This window comes from Triticum aestivum, chromosome 7A, assembly GCF_018294505.1.
Source record: "Triticum aestivum cultivar Chinese Spring chromosome 7A, IWGSC CS RefSeq v2.1, whole genome shotgun sequence".
Classification (NCBI taxonomy): domain Eukaryota; kingdom Viridiplantae; phylum Streptophyta; class Magnoliopsida; order Poales; family Poaceae; genus Triticum; species Triticum aestivum.
The window spans coordinates 37,898,933-37,921,240 of record NC_057812.1 but is presented as its reverse complement, the minus strand read 5'-3'; the positions used below and the strand labels follow the sequence as shown (position 1 = coordinate 37,921,240).

General features: G+C 46.1%; 1 protein-coding gene across 1 annotated transcript; it reads left to right on the top strand.

Moving 5' to 3' along the window:
* The first annotated feature begins 10,740 nt into the window (after nt 1–10,740).
* Nucleotides 10,741–13,650, top strand: LOC123151251 (putative disease resistance protein RGA1). The gene is made up of 2 exons (XM_044570996.1): nt 10,741–11,406; nt 12,058–13,650. Exons 1-2 carry the CDS (start codon nt 10,861–10,863, stop codon nt 13,138–13,140), a joined length of 1,629 nt encoding a protein of 542 aa, XP_044426931.1. The 5' UTR covers nt 10,741–10,860; the 3' UTR covers nt 13,141–13,650.
* Nucleotides 13,651–22,308: the final 8,658 nt, after the last annotated feature.

Here is a 22,308-nt window from a genome sequence, read left to right as displayed (position 1 = left end):
GGGGGGGGGGGGTTCCGGTAACCCCCCGGTACTCCGGTAAAATTCCGATTTCACCCGGAAAGTTTCCGATATCCAAATATAGGCTTCCAATATATCAATCTTTATGTCTCGACCATTTCGAGACTCCTCGTCATGTTCGTGATCACATCCAGGACACCGAACAACCTTCGGTACATCAAAACACAAAAACCCTAATTACGATCGTCACCAAACTTTAAGCGTGCGGACCCTACGGGTTCGAGAACTATGTAGACATGACCGAGACATGTCTCCGGTCAATAACCAATAGCGGAACCTGGATGCTCATATTGGCTCCTACATATTCTACGAAGATCTTTATCGGTCAGACCGCATAACAATATACGTTGTTCCCTTTGTCATCGGTATCTCAATACCTAGTTCAATCTCGTTACCAGCAAGTCTCTTTACTCGTTCCGTAATACATCATCCTGCAACTAACTTATTAGTTGCAATGCTTGCAAGGCTTGAGTGATGTGCATTACTGAGAGGGCCCAGAGATACCTCCCCGACAATCGGAGTGACAAATCCTAATCTCGAAATACGCCAACCCAACAAATACCTTCGGAGACACCTGTAGAGCACCTTTATAACCACCCAGTTACGTTGTGACGTTTGGTAGCACACAAAGTGTTCCTCCGATAAACGGGAGTTGCATAATCTCATAGTCATAGGAATATATATAAGTTATGAAGAAAGCAATAGCAACAAACTAAACGATCAAGTGCTAAGCTAATGGAATGGGTCAAGTCAATCACATCATTCTCCTAATGATGTGATCCCATTAACCAAATAACAACTCATGTCTATGGTTAGGAAACATAACCATCTTTGATCAACGAGCTAGTCAAGTAGAGGCATACTAGTGACACTCTGTTTGTCTATGTATTCACACATGTATTATGTTTCCGGTTAATACAATTCTAGCATGAATAATAAATATTTATCATGATACAAGGAAATAAATAATAACTTTATCATTGCCTCTAGGGCATATTTCCTTCGGTCTCCCACTTGCACTAGAGTCAATAATCTAGATTACACAGTAATGATTCTAACACCCATGGAGCCTTGCTACTGATCAGGTTTTGCTCGTGGAAGAGGCTTAGTCAGCGGGTCTGCAACATTCAGATCCGTATGTATCTTGCAAATTTCTATGTCTCCCACTTGGACTAAATCCCGAATGGAATTGAAGCGTCTCTTGATGTGCTTGGTTCTCTTGTGAAATATGGATTCCTTTGCCAAGGCAATTGCACCAGTATTGTCACAAAATATTTTCATTGGACCCGATGCACTAGGTATGACACCTAGATCGGATATGAACTCCTTCATCCAGACTCCTTCATTTACTGCTTCCGAAGCAGCTATGTACTCCACTTCACATGTAGATCCCGCCACGACGCTTTGTTCAGAACTACACCAGCTGACAACTCCTTAATGTAAACACGTATCCGGTTTGCGATTTAGAATCGTCCGGATCAGTGTCAAAGCTTGCATTAACATAACCATTTACGATGAGCTCTTTGTCTCCTCCATATTTGAGAAACATATCCTTAGTTCTTTTCAGGTACTTCAGGATGTTCTTGACCGTTGTCCAGTGATCCACTCCTGGATTACTTTGGTACCTCCCTGCTAGACTTACAACAAGGCACACATCAGGTCTGGTACACAACATTGCATACATGATAGAGCCTATGGCTGAAGCATAGGGAACATCTTTCATTTTCTCTCTATCTTCTGCAGTGGTCGGACATTGAGTCTTACTCAACTTCACACCTTGTAACACAGGCAAGAACCCTTTCTTTGCTTGATCCATTTTGAACTTCTTCAAAACTTTGTCAAGGTATGTGCTTTGTGAAAGTCCAATTAAGCGTCTTGATCTATCTCTATAGATCTTAATGCCCAATATGTAAGCAGCTTCACCGAGGTCTTTCATTGAAAAACTCTTATTCAAGTATCCCTTTATGCTATCCAGAAATTCTATATTATTTCCAATTAATAATATATCATCCACATATAATATCAGAAATGTTACGGAGCTCCCACTCACTTTCTTGTAAATACAGACTTCTCCAAAAGTCTGTATAAAACCAAATGCTTTGATCACACTATCAAAGCGTTTATTCTAACTCCGAGAGGCTTGCACCAGTCCATAAATGGATCACTAGAGCTTGCACACTTTGTTAGCTCCCTTTGGATCGACAAAACCTTCTAGTTGCATCATATACAACTCTTCTTCCAAAAATCCATTCAGGAATGCAGTTTTGACATCCATTTGCCAAATTTCATAATCATAAAATGCGGCAATTGCTAACATGATTCGGACAAACTTAAGCATCGCTACGGGTGAGAAGGTCTCATCGTAGTTAATCCCTTGAACTTGTCAAAAAACTTTCGCAACAAGTCGAGCTTTGTAGACAGTAACATTACCGTCAGCGTCAGTCTTCTTCTTGAAGATCCATTTATTCTCAATTGCATGCCGATCAACGGCAAGTCAACCAAAGTCCACACTTTGTTCTCATACATGGATCCCATCTCAGATTTCATGGCTTCTAGCCATTTTGCGGAATCTGGGCTCACCATCGCTTCTTCATAGTTCGTAGGTTCATCATGATCTAGTAGCATGACTTCCAAAACAGGATTACCGTACCACTCTGGTGCGGATCTTACTCTGGTTGATCTACGAGGTTCGGTAGTAACTTGATCTGAAGTTTCATGATCATTGTCATTAGCTTTGTCACTAATTGGTGTAGGTGTCACAGAAACCGGTTTCTGTGATGTACTACTTTCCAATAAGGGAGCAGGTACAGTTACCTCATCAAGTTCTACTTTTCTCCCACTCACTTCTTTCGAGAGAAAATCCTTCTCTAGAACGGATCCATTCTCAGCAACAAATATCTTGCCTTCGGATCTGTGATAGAAGGTGTACCCAACATTTTCTTTTGGGTATCCTATGAAGACGCACTTCTCTGATTTGGGTTTGAGCTTATCAGGTTGAAACTTTTTCACATAAGCATTGCAACCTCAAACTTTAAGAAACGACAGCTTAGGTTTCTTGCCAAATCATAGTTCATACGGTGTCGTCTCAATGGATTTAGATGGTGCCCTATTTAACGTGAATGCAGTTGTCTCTAATGCATAACCCCAAAATGATAGTGGTAGATCGGTAAGAGACATCATAGATCGCACCATATCTAATAAAGTACGGTTATGACGGTCGGACACACCATTACACTGTGGTGTTCCAGGTGGCGTGAGTAGTGAAACTATTTCACATTGTTTTAACTGAAGGCCAAACTCTTAACTCAAATATTTTACCTCTGCAATCATATTGTAGAAACTTTGTTACGATGATTCTCCACTTCACTTTGAAATTCTTTGAACTTTTCAAATGTTTCAGACTTGTGTTTCATTAAGTAGATATACTCATATCTGCTCAAATCATTTGTGAAGGTCAGAAAATAATGATACTTGCCGTGAGCCTTAACACTCATCGGACCGCATACGTCAGTATGTATTATTTCCAATAAGTCAGTTGCTCACTCCATTGTTCCGGAGAACAGAGTCTTATTCATCTTGCCCATGAGGCATGGTTCGCAAGCATCAAGTGATTCATAATCAAGTGATTCCAAAAGTCCATCAGCATGGAGTTTCTTCATGCGCTTTACACCAATATGACCTAAACGGCAGTGCCACAAATAAGTTGCACTATTATTATTAACTTTGCATCTTTTGGTTTCAATATTATGAATATGTGTATCACTACGATCGAGATCCAACGAACCATTTTCATTGGGTGTGTAACCATATAAGGTTTTATTCATGTAAACAGAACAACAATTTATTCCCTTACTTAAATGAATAACTGTATTGCAATAAACATGATCAAATCATATTCATGCTCAACGCAAACACCAAATAACACTTATTTAGGTTCAACACTAATCCCGAAAGTATAGGGAGTGTGCGATGATGATCATATCAATCTTGGAACCACTTCCAACACACATCGTCACTTCACCCTTAACTAGTCTCTGTTCATTCTGCAACTCCCGTTTCGAGTTACTACTCTTAGCAACTGAACCAGTATCAAATACCGAGGGGTTGCTACGAACACTAGTAAAATACACAGCAATAATCTGTATACCAAATATACCTTTGTTCACTTTGCCATCATTCTTATCCGCCAAATACTTGGGGCAGTTCCGCTTCCAATGACCAGTCCCTTTGCAGTAGAAGCACTTAGTCTCAGGCTTAGGACCAGACTTGGGGTTCTTCACTTGAGCAGCAACTTGCTTGCCGTTCTTCTTGAAGTTTCCCTTCTTCCCTTTGCCCTTTTCTTGAAACTAGTTGTCTTGTCTACCATCAACACTTGATATTTTTCTTGATTTCTACCTTCGTTGATTTCAGCATTACGAAGAGCTTGGGAATCGTTTCCGTTATCCCTTGCATATCATAGTTCATCACGAAGTTCTACTAACTTGATGATGGTGACTAGAGAATTCTATCAATCACTATCTTATCTGGAAGATTAATTCCCACTTGATTCAAGCGATTGTAGTACCCAGACAATCTGAGCACATGCTCACTGCTTGAGCTATTCTCCTCCATCTTTTTAGCTATAGAACTTGTTGGAGACTTCATATCTCTCAACTCGGGTATTTGCTTGAAATATTAACTTCAACTCCTGGTACATCTCATATGGTCCATGACATTCAAAACGTCTTTGAAGTCCCGATTCTAAGCCGTTAAGCATGGTGCACTAAACTATCAAGTAGTCATCATATTGAGCTAGCCAAACATTCATAACGTCTGCATCTACTCCTGCAATAGGTCTATCACCTAGCGGTGCATCAAAGACGTAATTCTTCTATGCAGCAATGAGGATAATCCTCAGATCACAGATCCAATCTACATCATTGCTACTAACATTTTTCAACATAATTTTTCTCTAGGAACACAATAAACTGGGAGCAACATCACGAGCTATTGGTCTACAACATAGATGTGCTAATACTATCAGGACTAAGTTCATGATAAACTAAAGTTCAATTAATCATATTACTTAAGAACTCCCACTTAGACAGACATCCCTCTAATCTTCGAAGTGATCACGTGATCCATATCAACTAAACCATGTCCGATCATCACGTGAGATGGAGTAGTTTCAATGGTGAACATCACTATGTTGATCATATCTACTATATGATTCACGCTTGACCTTTCGGTCTCCGTGTTCCGAGGCCATATCTGTTATATGCTAGGCTCGTCAAGTTTAACCTGAGTATTCCGCGTGTGCAACTGTTTTGCACCCGTTGTATTTGAACGTAGAGCCTATCACACCCGATCATCACGTGGTGTCTCAGCACGAAGAACTTTCGCAACGGTGCATACTCAGGGAGAACACTTATACTTTGATAATTTAGTGAGGGATCATCTTATAATGCTACCGTCAATCAAAGCAAGATAAGATGCATAAAAGATAAACATCACATGCAATCAATATAAGTGATATGATATGGCCATCATCATTTTGTACTTGTGATCTCCATCTCCGAAGTACCGTCATGATCACCATCGTCACCGGCGCGACACCTTGATCTTATGCTTCCACGACTATCGCTACCGCTTAGTGATAAAGTAAAGCATTACAGCGCGATTGTATTGCATACAATAAAGCGACAACCATATGGCTCCTGCCAGTTGCCGATAACTCGGTTACAAAACATGATCATCTCATACAATAAAATTTAGCATCATGTCTTGACCATATCACATCACAACATGCCCTGCAAAAACAAGTTAGATGTCCTCTACTTTGTTGTTGCAAGTTTTACATGGCTGCTACGGGCTTAGCAAGAACCATTCTTACCTACGCATCAAAACCACAACAATAGTTTGTCAAGTTGATGCTGTTTTAACCTTCGCAAGGACCGGGCGTAGCCACACTTGGTTCAACTAAAATTGGAGAAACTGACACCCGCCAGCCACCTGTGTGCAAAGCACGTCGGTAGAACCAGTCTCGCGTAAGCGTACGCGTAATGTCGGTCCGGGCCGCTTCATCCAACAATACCGCCGAACCAAAGTATGACATGCTGGTAAGCAGTATGACTTATATCGCCCATAACTCACTTGTGTTCTACTCGTGCACAACATCAACGCATAAAACCTAGGCTCGGATGCCACTGTTGGGGAACGTAGTAATTTCAAAAAAAATCCTACGCACACGCAAGATCATGGTGATGCATAGCAACGAGAGGGGAGAGTGTTGTCTACGTACCCTTGTAGACCGGCAACGGAAGTGTTGACACAACATAGAGGAAGTAGTCGTACGTCTTCCCGATCCGACCGATCCAAGTACCGAACGTACGGCACCTCCGAGTTCTGCACACGTTCAACTCGGTGACGTACCTCGAGCTCCAATCTAGCAAAGTGTTGAGGGAGATTTTCGTCAGCACGACGGCGTGATTATGGTGATGATGTTCTACCGATGCAGGGCTTCGCCTAAGCACCGCTACGATATGACCGAGGTGGAATATGGTGGAAGGGGGCACCGCACACGGCTAAGGAACGATCACGAAGATCAACTTGTTAGGGTGCCCCCTTGCCCCCGTATATAAAGGAGGGAGAGGGGGAGGTGCGGCCGGCCCAAGGGGTGCGCCTGGAGGAGTCCTACTCCCCCTCTTGCCTTGTTGGAAAAGGAAGGGGGAAGGGAGAAAGAGGAAAGGGGGGCGCCGCCCCCCTTCCTTGTCCTATTCAGACTAGGGGGAGGGGGCGCGCGGCCTGCCCTGGCCGGCCCTCCTCTTCTCCCTTAGGGCCCATGTAAGCCCAATAACCCCCGGGGGGGTTCCGGTAAACCCCCGGTACTCCGGTAAAATTTCGATTTCACCCGGAATGTTTCCGATATCCAAATATAGGCTTCCAATATATCAATCTTTATGTCTCGACCATTTCGAGACTCCTCGTCATCTCCGTGATCACATCCAGGACACCGAACAATCTTCGGTACATCAACACACAAAAACCCTAATTACGATCGTCACCGAACTTTAAGCGTGCGGACCCTACATGTTCGAGAACTATGTAGACACGACCGAGACATGTCTCCGGTCAATAACCAATAGCGGAACCTAGATGCTCATATTGGCTCCCACATATTCTACGAAGATCTTTATCAGTCAAACCGCATAACAATATACGGTGTTCCCTTTATCATCGGTATGTTACTTGCCCGAGATTCGATCGTCGGTATCTCAATACCTAGTTCAATCTCGTTACCGGCAAGTCTCTTTACTCGTTCCGTAATACATCATCCTGCAACTAACTTATTAATTGCAATGCTTGCAAGGCTTGAGTGATGTGCATTACTGAGAGGGCCCAGAGATACCTCTCCGACAATCGGAGTGACAAATCCTAATCTCGAAATAAGCCAACCCAACAAATACCTTCGGAGACACCTGTAGAGCACCTTTATAATCACCCAGTTATGTTGTGACGTTTGGTAGCACACAAAGTGTTCCTCCGGTAAACGGGAGTTGCATAATCTCATAGTCATAGGAACATATATAAGTTATGAAGAAAGCAATAGCAACAAACTAAACGATCAAGTGCTAAGCTAATGGAATGGGTCAAGTCAATCACATCATTCTCCTAATGTGATCCCGTTAACCAAATAACAACTCATGTCTATAGTTAGGAAACATAACCATCTTTGATCAACGAGCTAGTCAAGTAGAGGCATACTAGTGACATTTTGTTTGTCTAGGTATTCACACATGTATTATGTTTCCGGTTAATACAATTCTAGCATGAATAATAAACATTTATCATGATACAAGGAAATAAATAATAACTTTATTATTGCCTCTAGGGCATATTTTCTTCAGTGAGAAGCTCAAATTGGCTCAGAAACCAATCTGCCTGCCATCTTCTAGTTTTATGAGGTGGTTATGTGATGTTGATCTTTGTTTCATCACTAACTCATACCAATGATCCCAATTTTATTTTTCTTGCAACTGTATAGGACTAACTGGCTTTTTCAGAACCGGGTAACGAAAATTGGAAGTGCATCTAATCCTCTTGATGGATTTTCGTAATTATATCAACATATCTCAAAGAATTAATGCATTAATTAGCTTATCTCAAGAAAAGTTCCAACTAGTTGCAACAAAGGGATTGAAAGGTGAAGCCCACAAAATTGCATGAAGACAAGTGTTGCCAAGCCAAGGACTTAGATTTTACATTTTAGTGATTTAAGATCACATTTGCAGGTGTATCGTGCTAGCATGTTGAAGCGCTAAACGGACGCTTCAGAGTAGTTAGCCGAAGAGTGAATACTTTGGCACAGGCAGATGAACTGGGAGGAAAGAAATTGACATCTTTTGCATAGACAACCGGACTGCCATCTTTTGAGATCGGTTGAATGTAGAAACTTATTGAACATCTGATGCTTTTTTGTTGTGATTGTATATATTTGTATCTATTTATAGTTTTATACAAATGCTAAATTGCTATTCATCTACATATGCATGTCAAACAAAGGAGATCGGACATGGGGCGAACATTCGATGCACTGGTTTGGACGACTGACTCCTCTAGACTCTAGTGATGTCCACGAACACGTCCATCCAAGCATGCCCGTTGATTTTTTATGTGTCTGATTTCATGCATCCCATTGGAGTTTCCCTATAGGAGTAAGGGCATTTCCGACACCGACCCCAAACCTCTTGCCAGCGTCCGGACCAAGCTGTCCAGATGCCGCATGCCATCCAACAGTGTCCCGCATTTGTCGGCGGACCAGTCTGGGTGTCTGTTTTTCCACAAACCGAAAGCAAACAAGGAGGCGTTGCGAGAGTTCAGACACCAGCCACATAGGACTCCGACACACCCGGCCCACTCAAAAATGAAGCGGAGCCTGCGCATTTGGAGTTGGCCGCACTATTTTTGCAGCAAAACCCACTTTCTCAACCCTTTACCCTACCATCCCGCTGCCTTCCACCCCAATTCTCGTCCCTTTTCACTGCCGCCGCATGGGCACGTACAAAAAGCTATCGGAGATGGCTGTGGTGGAGGATCCGACAAAGGCGACCGCCCATAAGGTCAACTCGATGACGTGACAAGTCCGCCGCCTCGAACAGAAGGCAAAGGAGGCGACGGTGCACAAAAAGTAGGGCGGCGGCTGTGCTGGTGGACGTGCAGGGGTGACCGTAGATGCGGGCGTGGTGCAGGGGCGGCGTCGACGTCCATGCAGACGTCGTCCTGGTTGGATCAATAGAAGCCTCCCTACTTCTATGCTGCCTAGCAGCTCGGCAGGCAGTCCTCGACATCCACCATGGGGCACGTGCCTTATTGCGTCGATGTCAATGCCGCCCCCCCCCCCCCCCCCCCCTTTCTCCGAGTCTACATCATGGCAACTTGTCTGGTCGTGGATGTCGGGAGTGGAGCAACATCCACGTGACCTGTCACCATGCATTTGAATTTCAAATTGGCCGGACCTGGACGAACGTTTAGGGGATGTGATTGGATGGCCATCTCCCACATCAATGTCCGCAGGTGAATACCGTGTTTGTTTTGGGAATCAGTGTTGGAGATTGCTTAATTCCTCCTCTCTAGTTTCCATTATTTTAAATAGCGGACTATTGCCATGTAGCGACGGTTTTGTAGGCGGGCTGTAGCCAACTTTTTCAAAAAATTGTACATGAATCAGCCGGTCATTTAGCATCACCCTGCTCAAAACTTAGAGCATTTACAGCCAGGCGCCTCAAACCCGTCTCATATGCCCGGGCGAGCCGGACGGCCGTCCGGTCACTGACCGGTCACGTTTTTTCAACCCAAACGGATGCCTCAAACGGGTCTCAAACATCCGGGCTGACCGGCACCCCCATATCCAGCCCAAATATGGCTCGGATATGGGGGCGTCCGGGCATGCCCGCCACGTCGGACTGAAGAAGCGGTCCCACGCGGAAACACCCTCAAACCCGGCGATCTGAAGCTCGTCTCCTTCGTCGGACCGGTGACGCAGCTCCGACGGGCATGTAGTGCATTGCCCGGCTATTTAAGTCGACCGGTGGCGCCGAAACCCTACAATCCATCGACCTTTTCCTCCTCCTATGTGCCGCCGCCGCCACTTTCTACTCCGGGAACCACGACAGCGTTGCTATGTCAGCAAGATCCACCTGACCAGCGATGGCAGCAGCGGCGGCCGTCGTCGGGGGCATGGTCGCCTCGGGCGTCATCAAGGTGGTGATAAAACAGATCGGATCCGCCATCGGCGGCAAGCTCAGGCTGCACAAGAAACTGACCAAAGACCTGGAGAAGATGAAGATGACGCTCGAGTCGGTGGACGCCGCGCTCAGCCACGCAGAGAGGCGGTCCATCACGGACAGCTCGGCGCTCCTGTGGGTGAATCGGCTCAAGATCCCCTCCACTTGGTTGCCATCAATCTGGATCTGAGTGTCGTTGCTCTTTTCTAAGATACTTACTGATGGACATGAATTTCTTAAATGTAGTGAAGTAATAGGTCTGAATTTCTTTAGATATTGAAGCAGATCTGAATTTTTTCGGGATAGAAACCTTGGTGCAGAGAGGATCAGTTGTCCTGCTATACGTGTATGACCATACGTGCATTAGCTTCCTACTAGATAGTATAATACTACTTGATAGAAGTCAAAGCCAGTGGTAGACACACTTTTACCGTCGATCAAGGAGAGGTAAAAAAACACACCTATGCTTTTCTTGATTTAAATTACAACAGCACCTCATCAAATTGGCACAGCGTGCATGTGCTTTTAATATCTTCCACTGTATTGACAGATCAAGTCATGCTGCTTGCAGCTCGGAGCTATGAGGAAGAAGATCAATATGCCAGACAAGATGAAAAAGATGCAAGAGCGTCGACAGAAGATAACACAAGACCATCAGAATCATAGTGTTCCGCCAGAAATTCGCACCAATGACCAGCAATTTCTTGATATCTGGGAAAATGCAGGGAATGTGGAGGAAGCAGAAATTATCGGGAGGACCGGCGATAAACTGGAAATATTGGCTCGTTTATCTGGGAGCACCACTGAAGGGACCACCTTCGTTCCCATATGGGGCTTTGTAGGCATTGGAAAGACCACATTGGCAAGATTGGTCGCCTCGGGCGTGATCAAGGTGGTGATCAAGCAGCTCGGATCCGCCATCGTGGGCAAGATCAAGCTGCACAAGAAACTGACCGAAGACCTGGAGAAGTTGAAGATGACGCTGGAGTCGGTGGAGGCCGCGCTCAGCGACGCCGAGAGGCGGTCCATCACGGACAGATCGGCGCTCCTGTGGGTGAACCGGCTCAAGGCCGCCATGTACGACATCTCCGACATGCTTGATGACTACGAATCTGACGCCGGCCTGGTATGCAAGATTCCCTCCATTTGGTTGCCATCAATCTGGATCTGAATGTTGCTGTTTATTTTCTAGGATATGAACTGGTGGAACCGATCTTTTAGATGATGAACTAGATCTGAATATATTTTTTTGTAGTAAAGTAAATTATGCAAACAAATTCATTATCTTAAAAAAAATCTGAATTTGCATAGTGATGTAACTTATCTAAATGAATCTGAATTTATTCAGATATGTTGTTCACAGAGAGGATCAGCTGTAGCTGTCCTACTAAATGAATCTGAACTTACTCAGGTATGCTATTCAGATATGTTGTTCGTAGAGAGGATCAGCTGTTGTTCAGAGAAGCCTGAGCTTTATGTCCTTGTCCTGTAAACCTTATTAGACTACTGTTGTTAGTGCTAAATAGCTTTTTGTCTCGTAGGCGTTGTCTCAGAGTGCAAGCATCTTTAGCAAGTTTTTTGCAGCGAACCTTTGTATTTTCATTCTACTAGTTGGGTACAAAATGTCAGGACCAGCGTATCTATGATGACAGGCCATGTAATGGGTCTTCATAACCTGGGAAAGTTAGCACTCATTTGTTTAACCATACGTACGCTTTTCTTTGATTTAAATTATGGCAACGTGCATGTCCTGATAGATCAAGTCATGCTCTTGCAGTTCGGAGCTATGAGGAAGAAGATTAATATGCCAGACAAGATGAAGAAGATGCAAGAGAGTCTACAGAAGATAACAGAAGACCGTCAGAACTACTGTCTTCCGCCAGAAACTCATACCAACGAGCACCAACTTCCAGATATCAGGGAAAATGCAGGGACCATAGAGGAAGCAGAAATTATTGGGAGGGCCAAGGAAAAACTGGAAATCTTGGCTCGATTATCTGGGAGCACCACTGAACGAACCACCTTCCTCCCCATATGGGGCTTTGGAGGCATTGGAAAGACCACCTTGGCAAGATCAGTTTACAACGACCCTCAGTTTAAAAATCACTCTCGGGTATGGGTCTATGTTTCCCAGATATTTGACTTGAAAATTTTTGGAAAAACTATAATATCGCAACTATCAGAACCAGAACCAGAACAAAAGAGCAAGCCGGCACCTGATTTGCATAGTATTAACATTTGCTTGCAAAAGCTACTCACTGAGAAGAAGAATATTTTGATCATTTTGGATGACCTGTGGGAGAAGCATCCTTCTCAACTAGAACAATTAAAGGATATGCTGAAGCAGGGTGAGGGATGCAAGGTGACGGTTGTAGTTACCACACGGGATGAAGGTATTGCAAATGAGATTGGTACTGTTCAGCCATACAACTTGCCTCAATTGTCAGATGAGATGTGCTGGGATAAAATTAGGCAGAAAAGTAAATTTGAAACAAGGGATGACAAAGAAAGGTTGGAGCCGATTGGAAGGGATATTGCAAAGAAGTGCAGAGGTGTAGCTTTAGCTGCTCAATCACTTGGACACATGTTGAAGTCCAGGCCGCACAGAGAATGGAATTCGGTGAAAGCCAATCACATATGGGATCTATCTACTTCTACAGATGCATCACCAGGAAATGAAGTGCTTGGATCCTTGCAGTTAAGCTACAACTTCATGCCTCCATACTTGAAGTTATGCTTTGCCTATTGTGCAATCTTTCCAAAGGGTCACAAGATGATTAAATATGATCTGATTCATCAATGGATTGCTCTTGGATTCGTGGAGGCATCTAGTACATTCTCTAATTGGCGTTCTGGTTAGTGTGCTGAACATCGAGTTTGTGCCGGAGGTGGTTAAGTGGGCATATCGAGGCCACATATATGACCTTGTTATTGAGTTCGAGGATGAGAGTATCTTTGCCGGGATGGCCAACGGGTCTGATTCTGATTTGCACGAGGATGATGATAGTTCGGCACTTAAGGAGGCACCAGCTGCTGATAGTGGACGTGAGCTGTCCACCACGCAGGGTGCTGATGCTCAGACGTCTGCGGATGGGACGGTTACTCCTTCTTCGGTGCCGACGACTACCCTCAGGTTCGGCTCTTTCGAGCCGGCATCTGCACCCCCGAGACTGTGGAGTGATCGGGTGGAGTCGGATGAGGTGTTTGAGCGCTCGCTTCCGGCACTGGAGTTTGAGGAGCCAGTGCTTCCTCCTTTGGGAGAGTCACCGATCCCGGTTAGGATTGGGGCGGAGGAGGTCGTTGGCGCGGGAGAGAGTCTGAAGATGGGGGCTTTGGATTTTTCATCTACGGCCGCGACTGTGCAGGTACAGCCGAGGATGCCTGCTGCTGATGGGGGCGTGGGGCAGGTGGCCGCGCTTCCCTCATCAGGGCCGGCGGTGGGGGAGCCTCCGATGGTGCAGCTTGAGCCTTCGGTTGGGAGGCCGAGGTTGCTCTACCAGACACCTTTACTTCCTTCTTCCGGACCGGTGGTGCTGGCGATGGAGTCGCGGCCCGGACGGGGCTCGGGGCAGGTGGCCTCGGGGGCATCTTCTCCTGCGGCGCCTCGAGGGCCTTGTGTGCCGGCGGCGCCGGTGCCGAGAGTTCGCCCTTTGGCCGGGGTAGTGGGGGAGCTCGGGCAGGAGGCCATGGCTCCTCCGTCCCCCGGCATGGTGCACCCCAGCAGAGCCTCTCGGGAGGAGGTGATTGCTTTCGGTGGTATCCCGGATCCGGTTGCTGAGGGGCGATGGTTGAGCAGCCGTCTCCAGGACCATCCGGAGGTGGACGACATTCAGCAGCGGTGCGCTATGAGGGAAGCCAAGCTTCGTGACGTGGAGGTCACTACGGGTATGTCTGTCAATACTTCTAATTCTATTCTGCATTTTTTCGATGATGAGATTATTAATAATGCAAATAAGCTAGGAATTTCACTAGGTAGCAATGATAGTGAAATTTCAAATTCGGTTAATGATTTATTGGATTTAGAGGCTGAGCGGGCGCTTGAGATGATTCGTAACTTATCTGCGGTTAAACCCATGAATAACTCTGAGATTGATGCTTTGGGGGTTAGGGCCCTCGATAATTTGTGTGCGGATCTCGCTCCTGAGGAGGAAGATGAGCGAGTGGACTTTGATGAAGTGCGAGCCTCTGAGACTGGTTGTGAGGACCAGCTGGAGAGTTTTAATATTCCTAAACGCAAATGGAAGCGGAAGACTTACCCGACTTCTGCAGTGCGTAGGAGCGCGCGGATTAGAACAGCTAAAAAAATTCCATGACGAGTTATGAAAGGAATCTTTTGGAATAGCAGAGGTCTGAAAGACTTGGCTAAAAGAAGGTTTCTTGCTGAGGCTTCTATTGAGCATAAGTTGGACTTTATCGCTTTATCGGAAACTGGTAGAGCCGACTTTTCGCCTCAATTTCTCAATACGTTGTCGGAAGGTATTGAGTTTGATTGGCATTGTCTACCGCCGCGAGGAAGATCAGGGGGGATTTTACTCGGAGTTAGATGCGACTCGTTAGAAGTCCGAAGCGTGGTCATGGGGGATTTCACAGTTAAGTTTAGGGTGAGATCGAAGGCCGATGGGTTTAACTGGGCTTTGGTGGCGGTTTATGGAGCCGCACAGCCCGAGATTAAACCAGATTTTTTGGCTGATTTGGTTAGGATTTGTGGTTCTGAGCAACTGCCTATCCTAGTAGGGGGTGATTTTAATATTATCAGAAGGCGTGATGAGAAGAATAATAATAATTTCGACGGTAGATGGTCGTTCATGTTTAACACCATCATTGAAAGTCTGGATCTGCGTGAGATTGAGCTTTCGGGCAGGAAGTTTACTTGGGCTAATGCACTACCTAAGCCGACGTTTGAGAAGCTGGATCGGGTTCTAGCTAGCATCGAATGGGAGCAGACATTCCCTTGTGTAACGGTGCAGGCACTTACACGGGGCATTTCGGACCATACGTCGTTATTCATTGATTCTGGGGAGGCCACTCATGTGGGTAATAGGAATGTCTTCTCGTTCGAGCTTGCGTGGTTCGAGAGACAAGGGTTCTTAGATACTGTTGCCAGAGTATGGGCTAAGGATGCAGGAGGTAAAACTGCACTTGAGCGTTGGCAGAATAAAATTAGGCACTTGAGAAGCTTCCTACGAGGGTGGGCTAAACATCTTAGTGGGGTTTATAAGATTGAGAAGGAACAACTCCTTTCGCTTATTCAGTCCCTGGATGTAAAAGCTGAGAACATGATCCTACCATCTTCGGAGCTCCAGGCGAAGCTCGATGCGGAAATGAGGCTGAAAGAGCTACTTCGTGAGGAAGAATTAAAGTGGGCGCTTCGGGCCAAGGTCCGACGAGTCGTCCAGGGGGACGCGAACACACAATTTTTTCACATGATTGCTAATGGCAAGCATAGAAAGAAGAGAATCTTTCAGCTTGAGCAAGATGAGGGAACGATTCTGGGTCAGGAAAACTTAAAGTTGTATATCACTGAGTATTACAAGCAGTTGTTTGGACCTCCAGAGGAGAACTGGGTGTTGCTGGATGAGTCTAGGATTGAGGATGTGCCTCAACTGACAGCTGTTGAGAATGATATCTTAATTGCTCCTTTCTCTGAGAAAGCGGTATTTGAGGCCATTTCCCAGATGAAGAATAATAAGGCTCCTGGCCCGGATGGTTTCTCGGCCGAGTTTTACAAGAAATGTTGGCACATTATTAAAGGAGATCTATCGCCTTTGTTCAATGATCTTTTCGCTTCAGCTTCACCTTTTTAAGCTAAATTTTGGGACGATAACACTTATTCCCAAGAAGACAGAGGCAGTGCGGATTGAGCAATTTCGGCCAATATGTCTTCTTAATGTGAGTTTCAAAATTTTTACCAAGGTCGGAACGAATAGGCTCACACAGATTGTGCATACTGTGGTGCAGCCTACTCAATCTTCTTTCATGCCGGATAGGAACATTCTTGAAGGGGTGGTGGTCCTGCATGAAACGCTCCATGAAATTCACTCGAAAAAACTGGATGGAGTGGTTTTTAAGGTGGATTTCGAGAAGGCGTACGATAAAGTCAAATGGCCCTTTCTACAACAAGCCTTACGTATGAAGGGTTTTGACGAAGCTTGGAGGCGCCAAGTTGAATCTTTCATGCAAAAAGGGAGTGTTGGAATTAAAGTGAATGACGATATAGGTCATTATTTCCAGACACACAAGGGCCTGAGGCAAGGTGATCCAATGTCTCCTATCCTCTTCAACATTGTTGTTGATATGTTGGCAATCTTGATAGGAAGGGCAAAGGAGGCAGGACAAGTAGGTGGCTTGGTGCCTCATCTTGTAGATGGTGGTGTGTCCATTCTGCAGTACGCCGATGATACAATCATTTTTATGGAGCACGACTTGGTTAAGGCGAGAAATATGAAGCTGGTATTGTGCCTATTTGAGCAATTGTCCGGTCTGAAGATCAACTTCAATAAAAGTGAGTTGTTCTGTTTTGGTAGAGCCAAAGAGGAACAAGATGCTTACAAGCAACTGTTTGGTTGCGATTTGGGGACTCTTCCGTTCACTTACCTTGGTATCCCCATTCACCATCGTAAGTTAACTAACAGTGAATGGAAGTGTATCGAGGATCGGTTTGAGAAGAAACTGAGCTGCTGGAAGGGCAAACTTATGTCGTATGGAGGCCGATTGATTCTTATTAATTCGGTGCTCACGAGTTTGCCTATGTTTCTCTTATCCTTTTTTGAGGTTCCAGTTGGAGTTAGGAAAAGACTGGACTTCTATCGGTCTCGTTTCTTCTGGCAGAGCGATGAAACTAAGAGAAAGTATCGCCTAGCCAAATGGGATGTCATCTGCCGACCAAAAGACCAAGGGGGTCTTGGGGTTGAGAACCTTGAAGTTAAGAATAGATGCCTTCTAAGTAAGTGGCTTTATAAGTTATCTGCCGAGACTGAGGCAACTTGGGCGCAGATTCTTCGTAACAAGTATCTGTACTCTAAAACCTTGTCGCAGGTGACGGCTCGACCCACTGATTCGCCCTTCTGGAAGGGGTTAATGAGGGTCAAAGCTACTTTCTTTAACAGAACAAAGTTTGTTGTCGGTGATGGCAATAACACTCGATTCTGGGAAGATACCTGGCTACGTGATGCACCACTGGCACTCCAGTATCCGGCGCTTTATCGCATTGTGCAGCGACGGGATGTTCTGGTTGCAACGAGTCTGCAATCTGCTCCTCTTAACATCCAATTTAGGAGGGTGCTTGTGGGTGACCGGTGGGAGGCTTGGATTCATCTGGTGAGTAGACTCATGGAGGTTCAGCTTACTCATCAGCCCGATCAGTTGTATTGGAAGCTTACTAAATCTAGTGAATTCACAGTCAAGTCGATGTACATTGATGTCATCAACTCTAGTGTAATTCCTAGTTCCAAACACGTCTGGAAAGTTAAGGTTCCTCTCAAAATTAAAGTGTTTATGTGGTTTATGCATAAACAAGTCATTCTAACGAAAGATAATTTGATTAAGCGCAACTGGACAGGATCTACTAGGTGTAGTTTCTGTGATCGGAATGAAACTATCAAGCATCTTTTCTTTGAGTGCCCGATGGCGAGGGTGTTGTGGCGCTCGGTGCAGATTGCCTTTAACATTACTCCTCCGAATTCGGTCAGGTCGTTGTTTGGAACGTGGCTGGTTGGTATAGAGGCCGAAACAGCTAGACAAATTCGTGTGGGAGCATGTGCGTTGTTATGGGCAATTTGGAACTGCAGAAATGACTTGGCTTTTAACAGAACAACAACTATTCATTTTTTGCAGGTTCTCTTCCGGGCTACTGCGCTAATCCGTACGTGGTCATTACTCACTCCGACGGAGGCCAGGGCGTGTTTGGTTACTGGATCTGTCCGGTGGGAGATGGTAGCGCGGGATTTATTCAACCGGTTTGGATGGCGGTCATGTAATAGGATAGGCGCGTAGTTTACCTATCTCTCTTTACTATGTCAGCCGGTTGTGGCTTTTGGGCCTTGTTTTATTTTGCTTGCTCTATGTGAGCCAGTATCCTTTGTTGCAGCACTTTGCAAGACATTGTTGAACTACTTTATTTATTTATAAATGTGGCCGTATGCATCTGTCTGATGCAGAGGCCGGGGAGGCCCCCCTTTTCGAGAAAAAAGTGACTACGTGTGTGCTCTTGACAGAAAGTAGTCGTCCACGAGCGACGTACGTTTGGGTCTCAACAGCCGGCTGAGAGAGAGCAATACCATTCAGGGAGCCAATGAGAGGCTGGGTAGGCTCCACGACCATCGGTTAGATGGCGGTGGCATGGGTGCTTCTTGCACTGGCAGTGCCCATCTCAAGAAGCGATGATGACCTACCAGGCTTCAACGAATTTATATTACCCAAATTGGTTGCAAAATACATGTATGATTATTAGGACCATATACATGCGTCAAAAGAGAAGTAACTAGAACAAAATGTACATGTTGTCTACTTGACTACATGATCAGCTTTCGAACTTCCAAAGTCATTACTAAACCATGGAGGTACTGCAGATCAGATTTTCAACCCCTAATGCTCTTGAATTCTGTTAAAATACCCTCAAAGTTGAACACTCGGTGATTTCATGCTCTATGATTTTCAAGGAGAAAGGCAAGAGGTCTGTCAAATTCATTAACAGAGCAAAACAAAAATACAAAATGACAATGTTTATGAGGGAAATATCACCGAAAACAACACAATCGAAAAGGGACAATCGTGCAAAACCTGAAAAAAGAAGAGAAGAAAAAAAACAAAGAAACAACAATGTCGATACCGGCCAGATCAAAGCTCCACCACCAACATGCCAGCAACATGAAATCAGTGGATAGGCTCTTCCCGGACGCCTTCAAGAAGGATAAAGGCGCCCAAGGGTGTCGTCGTCGCAGGCATCGACATCCGTCAAAGACTTAAGCTTATGCCAGAGCGAGCCACAACAACCTTGCGATACTTTGGGAAAAGGTCGGCCACACCAACAACCCTCATGGCAATTGTCGAACCAACATGCCAAGGCCTAGCAGAGAGGAGGCACTCTTTAGCGACATCTCCAAGGAATTACATCACCACGCCATCGTCGTCGGTATCCTTTGACCGCCATCGAACCAAGGCTTTCGCGCAGATCCCTAAGCTACTCCACCAACCCGAGCCCTGGGGAAAGAGCCCAGCCACTGCCAAGAGAGAGCAAGCTGAGAACGCGTTGCACTCATAGTTTCAGACCAAGGCCATCAAACATGAGAGCCCACCGAACGAGCCACACATAATTGTGGAGACAAGCACACACCGAAGGATATCACACCACAACTTAGCCCCGCAACCGCCAAGAAAGTCGATGAACCACCATTGGGAACAGTCGGCTACATGCCCAGATCGAACCACTAGATTGGGCCTAGATCAAGCTCCCCCACCACCATGTGTACAGCGCCGCTACACCCATCGCCGCCTCTGTGCCACCTCATAGGGGACAAGATTAGCTGTGCCACCTCCGCGCCGTCCCTCAAGGGAAGAGATTAGTTGCGCCCCTCCCGACGCTAGCAGGCCACCTCTAGAAGTGGAGCAACGATCGGGAGCCACCCTAATGTTAGGAGAGAATTCCTTATTTAATACTATCTTAAAACTTTTTGCCCTATTTAACACTGCAAAAAAATTTCTTCCCTATCTAACAATGCGTCTAAATTTTATGCCCTTTATGATACTTTTGTCAATTTTAAGCCTTAACTGTGTTAAATGACATCTGAAAAGACGTTTTTGCCCCTCATATGATATGTGATAAAAAAATTGATAAATGTTAATATTGTATGTATGTATGTATCCAACCGGCTCGGTCTGGTAGCTGTGTCAGCCAACTTTCAAGAAAAATCAATCAACCGCCTATGCTAGCTCTGGTGTACGTGCATCTACAAGTGCTCTGAGTTGCATGGTGTAACTTTGCTTGTATTAATCACATCTGTGAAGTGACATATACATACCGGTACAACGAGTGGGGCAGCTCGCTACCGAATCTAAATAGAAAGGCTGTCGAGTAGGCGGAGGCATGCGGAGCGCGGCGCCATTGCACTTGCACCCTGCATGCGCGCGTGTTGACCGAGTCCACAAGCTGGTCCTTGTGTATGGAGTGGAATCCGCTTGAGTCCATTTTGGTCAGGCGTGTCTTGCTGTCTGGCAAAGACGTGCGCGACGCCTTGCCCAGGTTGCCTCTTGCCAGGACATGCGGCCGAGGAGCTCGACCACAGGGACGGGGCGTGTACTGTAGTCGACAGCTCATCGACGTATTCCAGATGACCGGTTCATATTATACGAGGGGCAAAAGTGTCTTTTTACATGCAGTTTAACAATGTTAGATGAAAAATGGACAAAAGTGTCATGAAAGGCATAAAATTTAGACCCCGTGTTAAATAGGAAAGAAAAAGTTTTTCAGTGTCAAATAGAGAAACACATTTTAAAGTAGTGTCAAATAAAGAATTTTCTCTAATGTTAGCCACCCAAGCCCCCGCGCGAGCAGCAACCGCCACACTACCCCGGTGCCTCCCAAGTGGCCCACCACACGGCCAACACAACGCCCGAGCGGCTACATGCAAGCCATCACTACCAGCCGTCGTGGGCTGCCCAGATCGCCAATAGACCATCCTCGTGCGAGAAAGAAGCAGGGCCCACTGTCGCTAGCTTCCTTGAGGGTGTGTGTAGGGAGGGGGACTAGCAATGACGAGGGCGAGGGAGAGGATCAAATGGATTCGCCCGCTCGCGAGGGCGAACCCTAGCATCCACACCTGCAGGCCTCCCCCTTCCTCCGCTTCCCCCGGGCGGCGGCGACATCGGGGCTCCTCCATGCTCCCTGGCGTGAAGCACCAGTGCGAGATGCGGTGGATCGGCAGGGGAGAGATGCTGGCGTAGGGCATGGCGGCGGTGAGTTGCTTGGCGGGACAGTGGCACGGGCGGGCGTTCTTGCCGTGGTGGCTGCGGGGTCATCGGCGCTGGGGTACCGATGGCGCTTCACTGGCTTGGGCGGGGCGGCGCAGTTGTGGGTCCCAGGTAGATCTGCGGCTACAGGCGCTGCTCCGGCCTTGTTGGATGTGTGGCATGGACTTAGCCAGGGACAAGCTGAGCAGGGTGGTACTCGCGGCTGTGGTGGCGTTGCCCCGCTCAGGCTCGTCTGGATATTGGTGGTGGCACCGGTCAGCGGCGCGGCCTCAGTGGCTCGAGCGACTATGGTTGCTGTTTTTTATGGGGTGTGGGCGATGGTGACATTCTCCGCTCTCCTAGGTCCGGGCAGGTGGCGCGGGGGGTGCTCGCGCGATGAAGAATGGTTGTGACCTAGGGTTCGTGCTTGTGCGGTCCAGCTCTGGGCCCGAGATGGATCGCAGCTTTCGCTCCGGATAGGTGAGGATGGGTTTGGTCCGGGTGGCGGTCGGTGGTGGCATTTCCTGGACTGTTCGTTGGCGATGGGGCGGTGCAGCTATTTCGGTTTGGCAGCGACGCGATCCTGGTCGTGGATGTCTTCGGCGTGCGGCTTGGATCTGGCTCGTGGTGGTGGACGACGTCTAGCGCGTAGGTACGTGGGGATGACTTGGTCCGCGTTGGTCACTAAATAAGCATTTTACAAAAAGCACCATGAATAAAATGTGAACCACCATCAGTCATTAAATATCTAGGGACTCCAAACCTTGGAAAGATAACTTCTTTAAGCATTTTAATAGAAGTGTTATGATTAGCACTACTAGTTGGAATAGCTTCTACCCACTTAGTAACGTAATCAACAGTAACTAAAATATGTGTATAACCATTAGAGGAAGGAAAATGTCTCATATAGTCAAAGCCCCAAATATGAAATGGTTCAATAAGAAGTGAATAATTCATAGCCATTTCTTGACGTCTACTAATATTACCAATTCTTTGGCATTCATCACAAGATAAGACAAACTTACGGGCATCCTTGAAGAGAGTAGGCCAATAAAAACCAGATTGTAGTACCTTATGTGCAGTT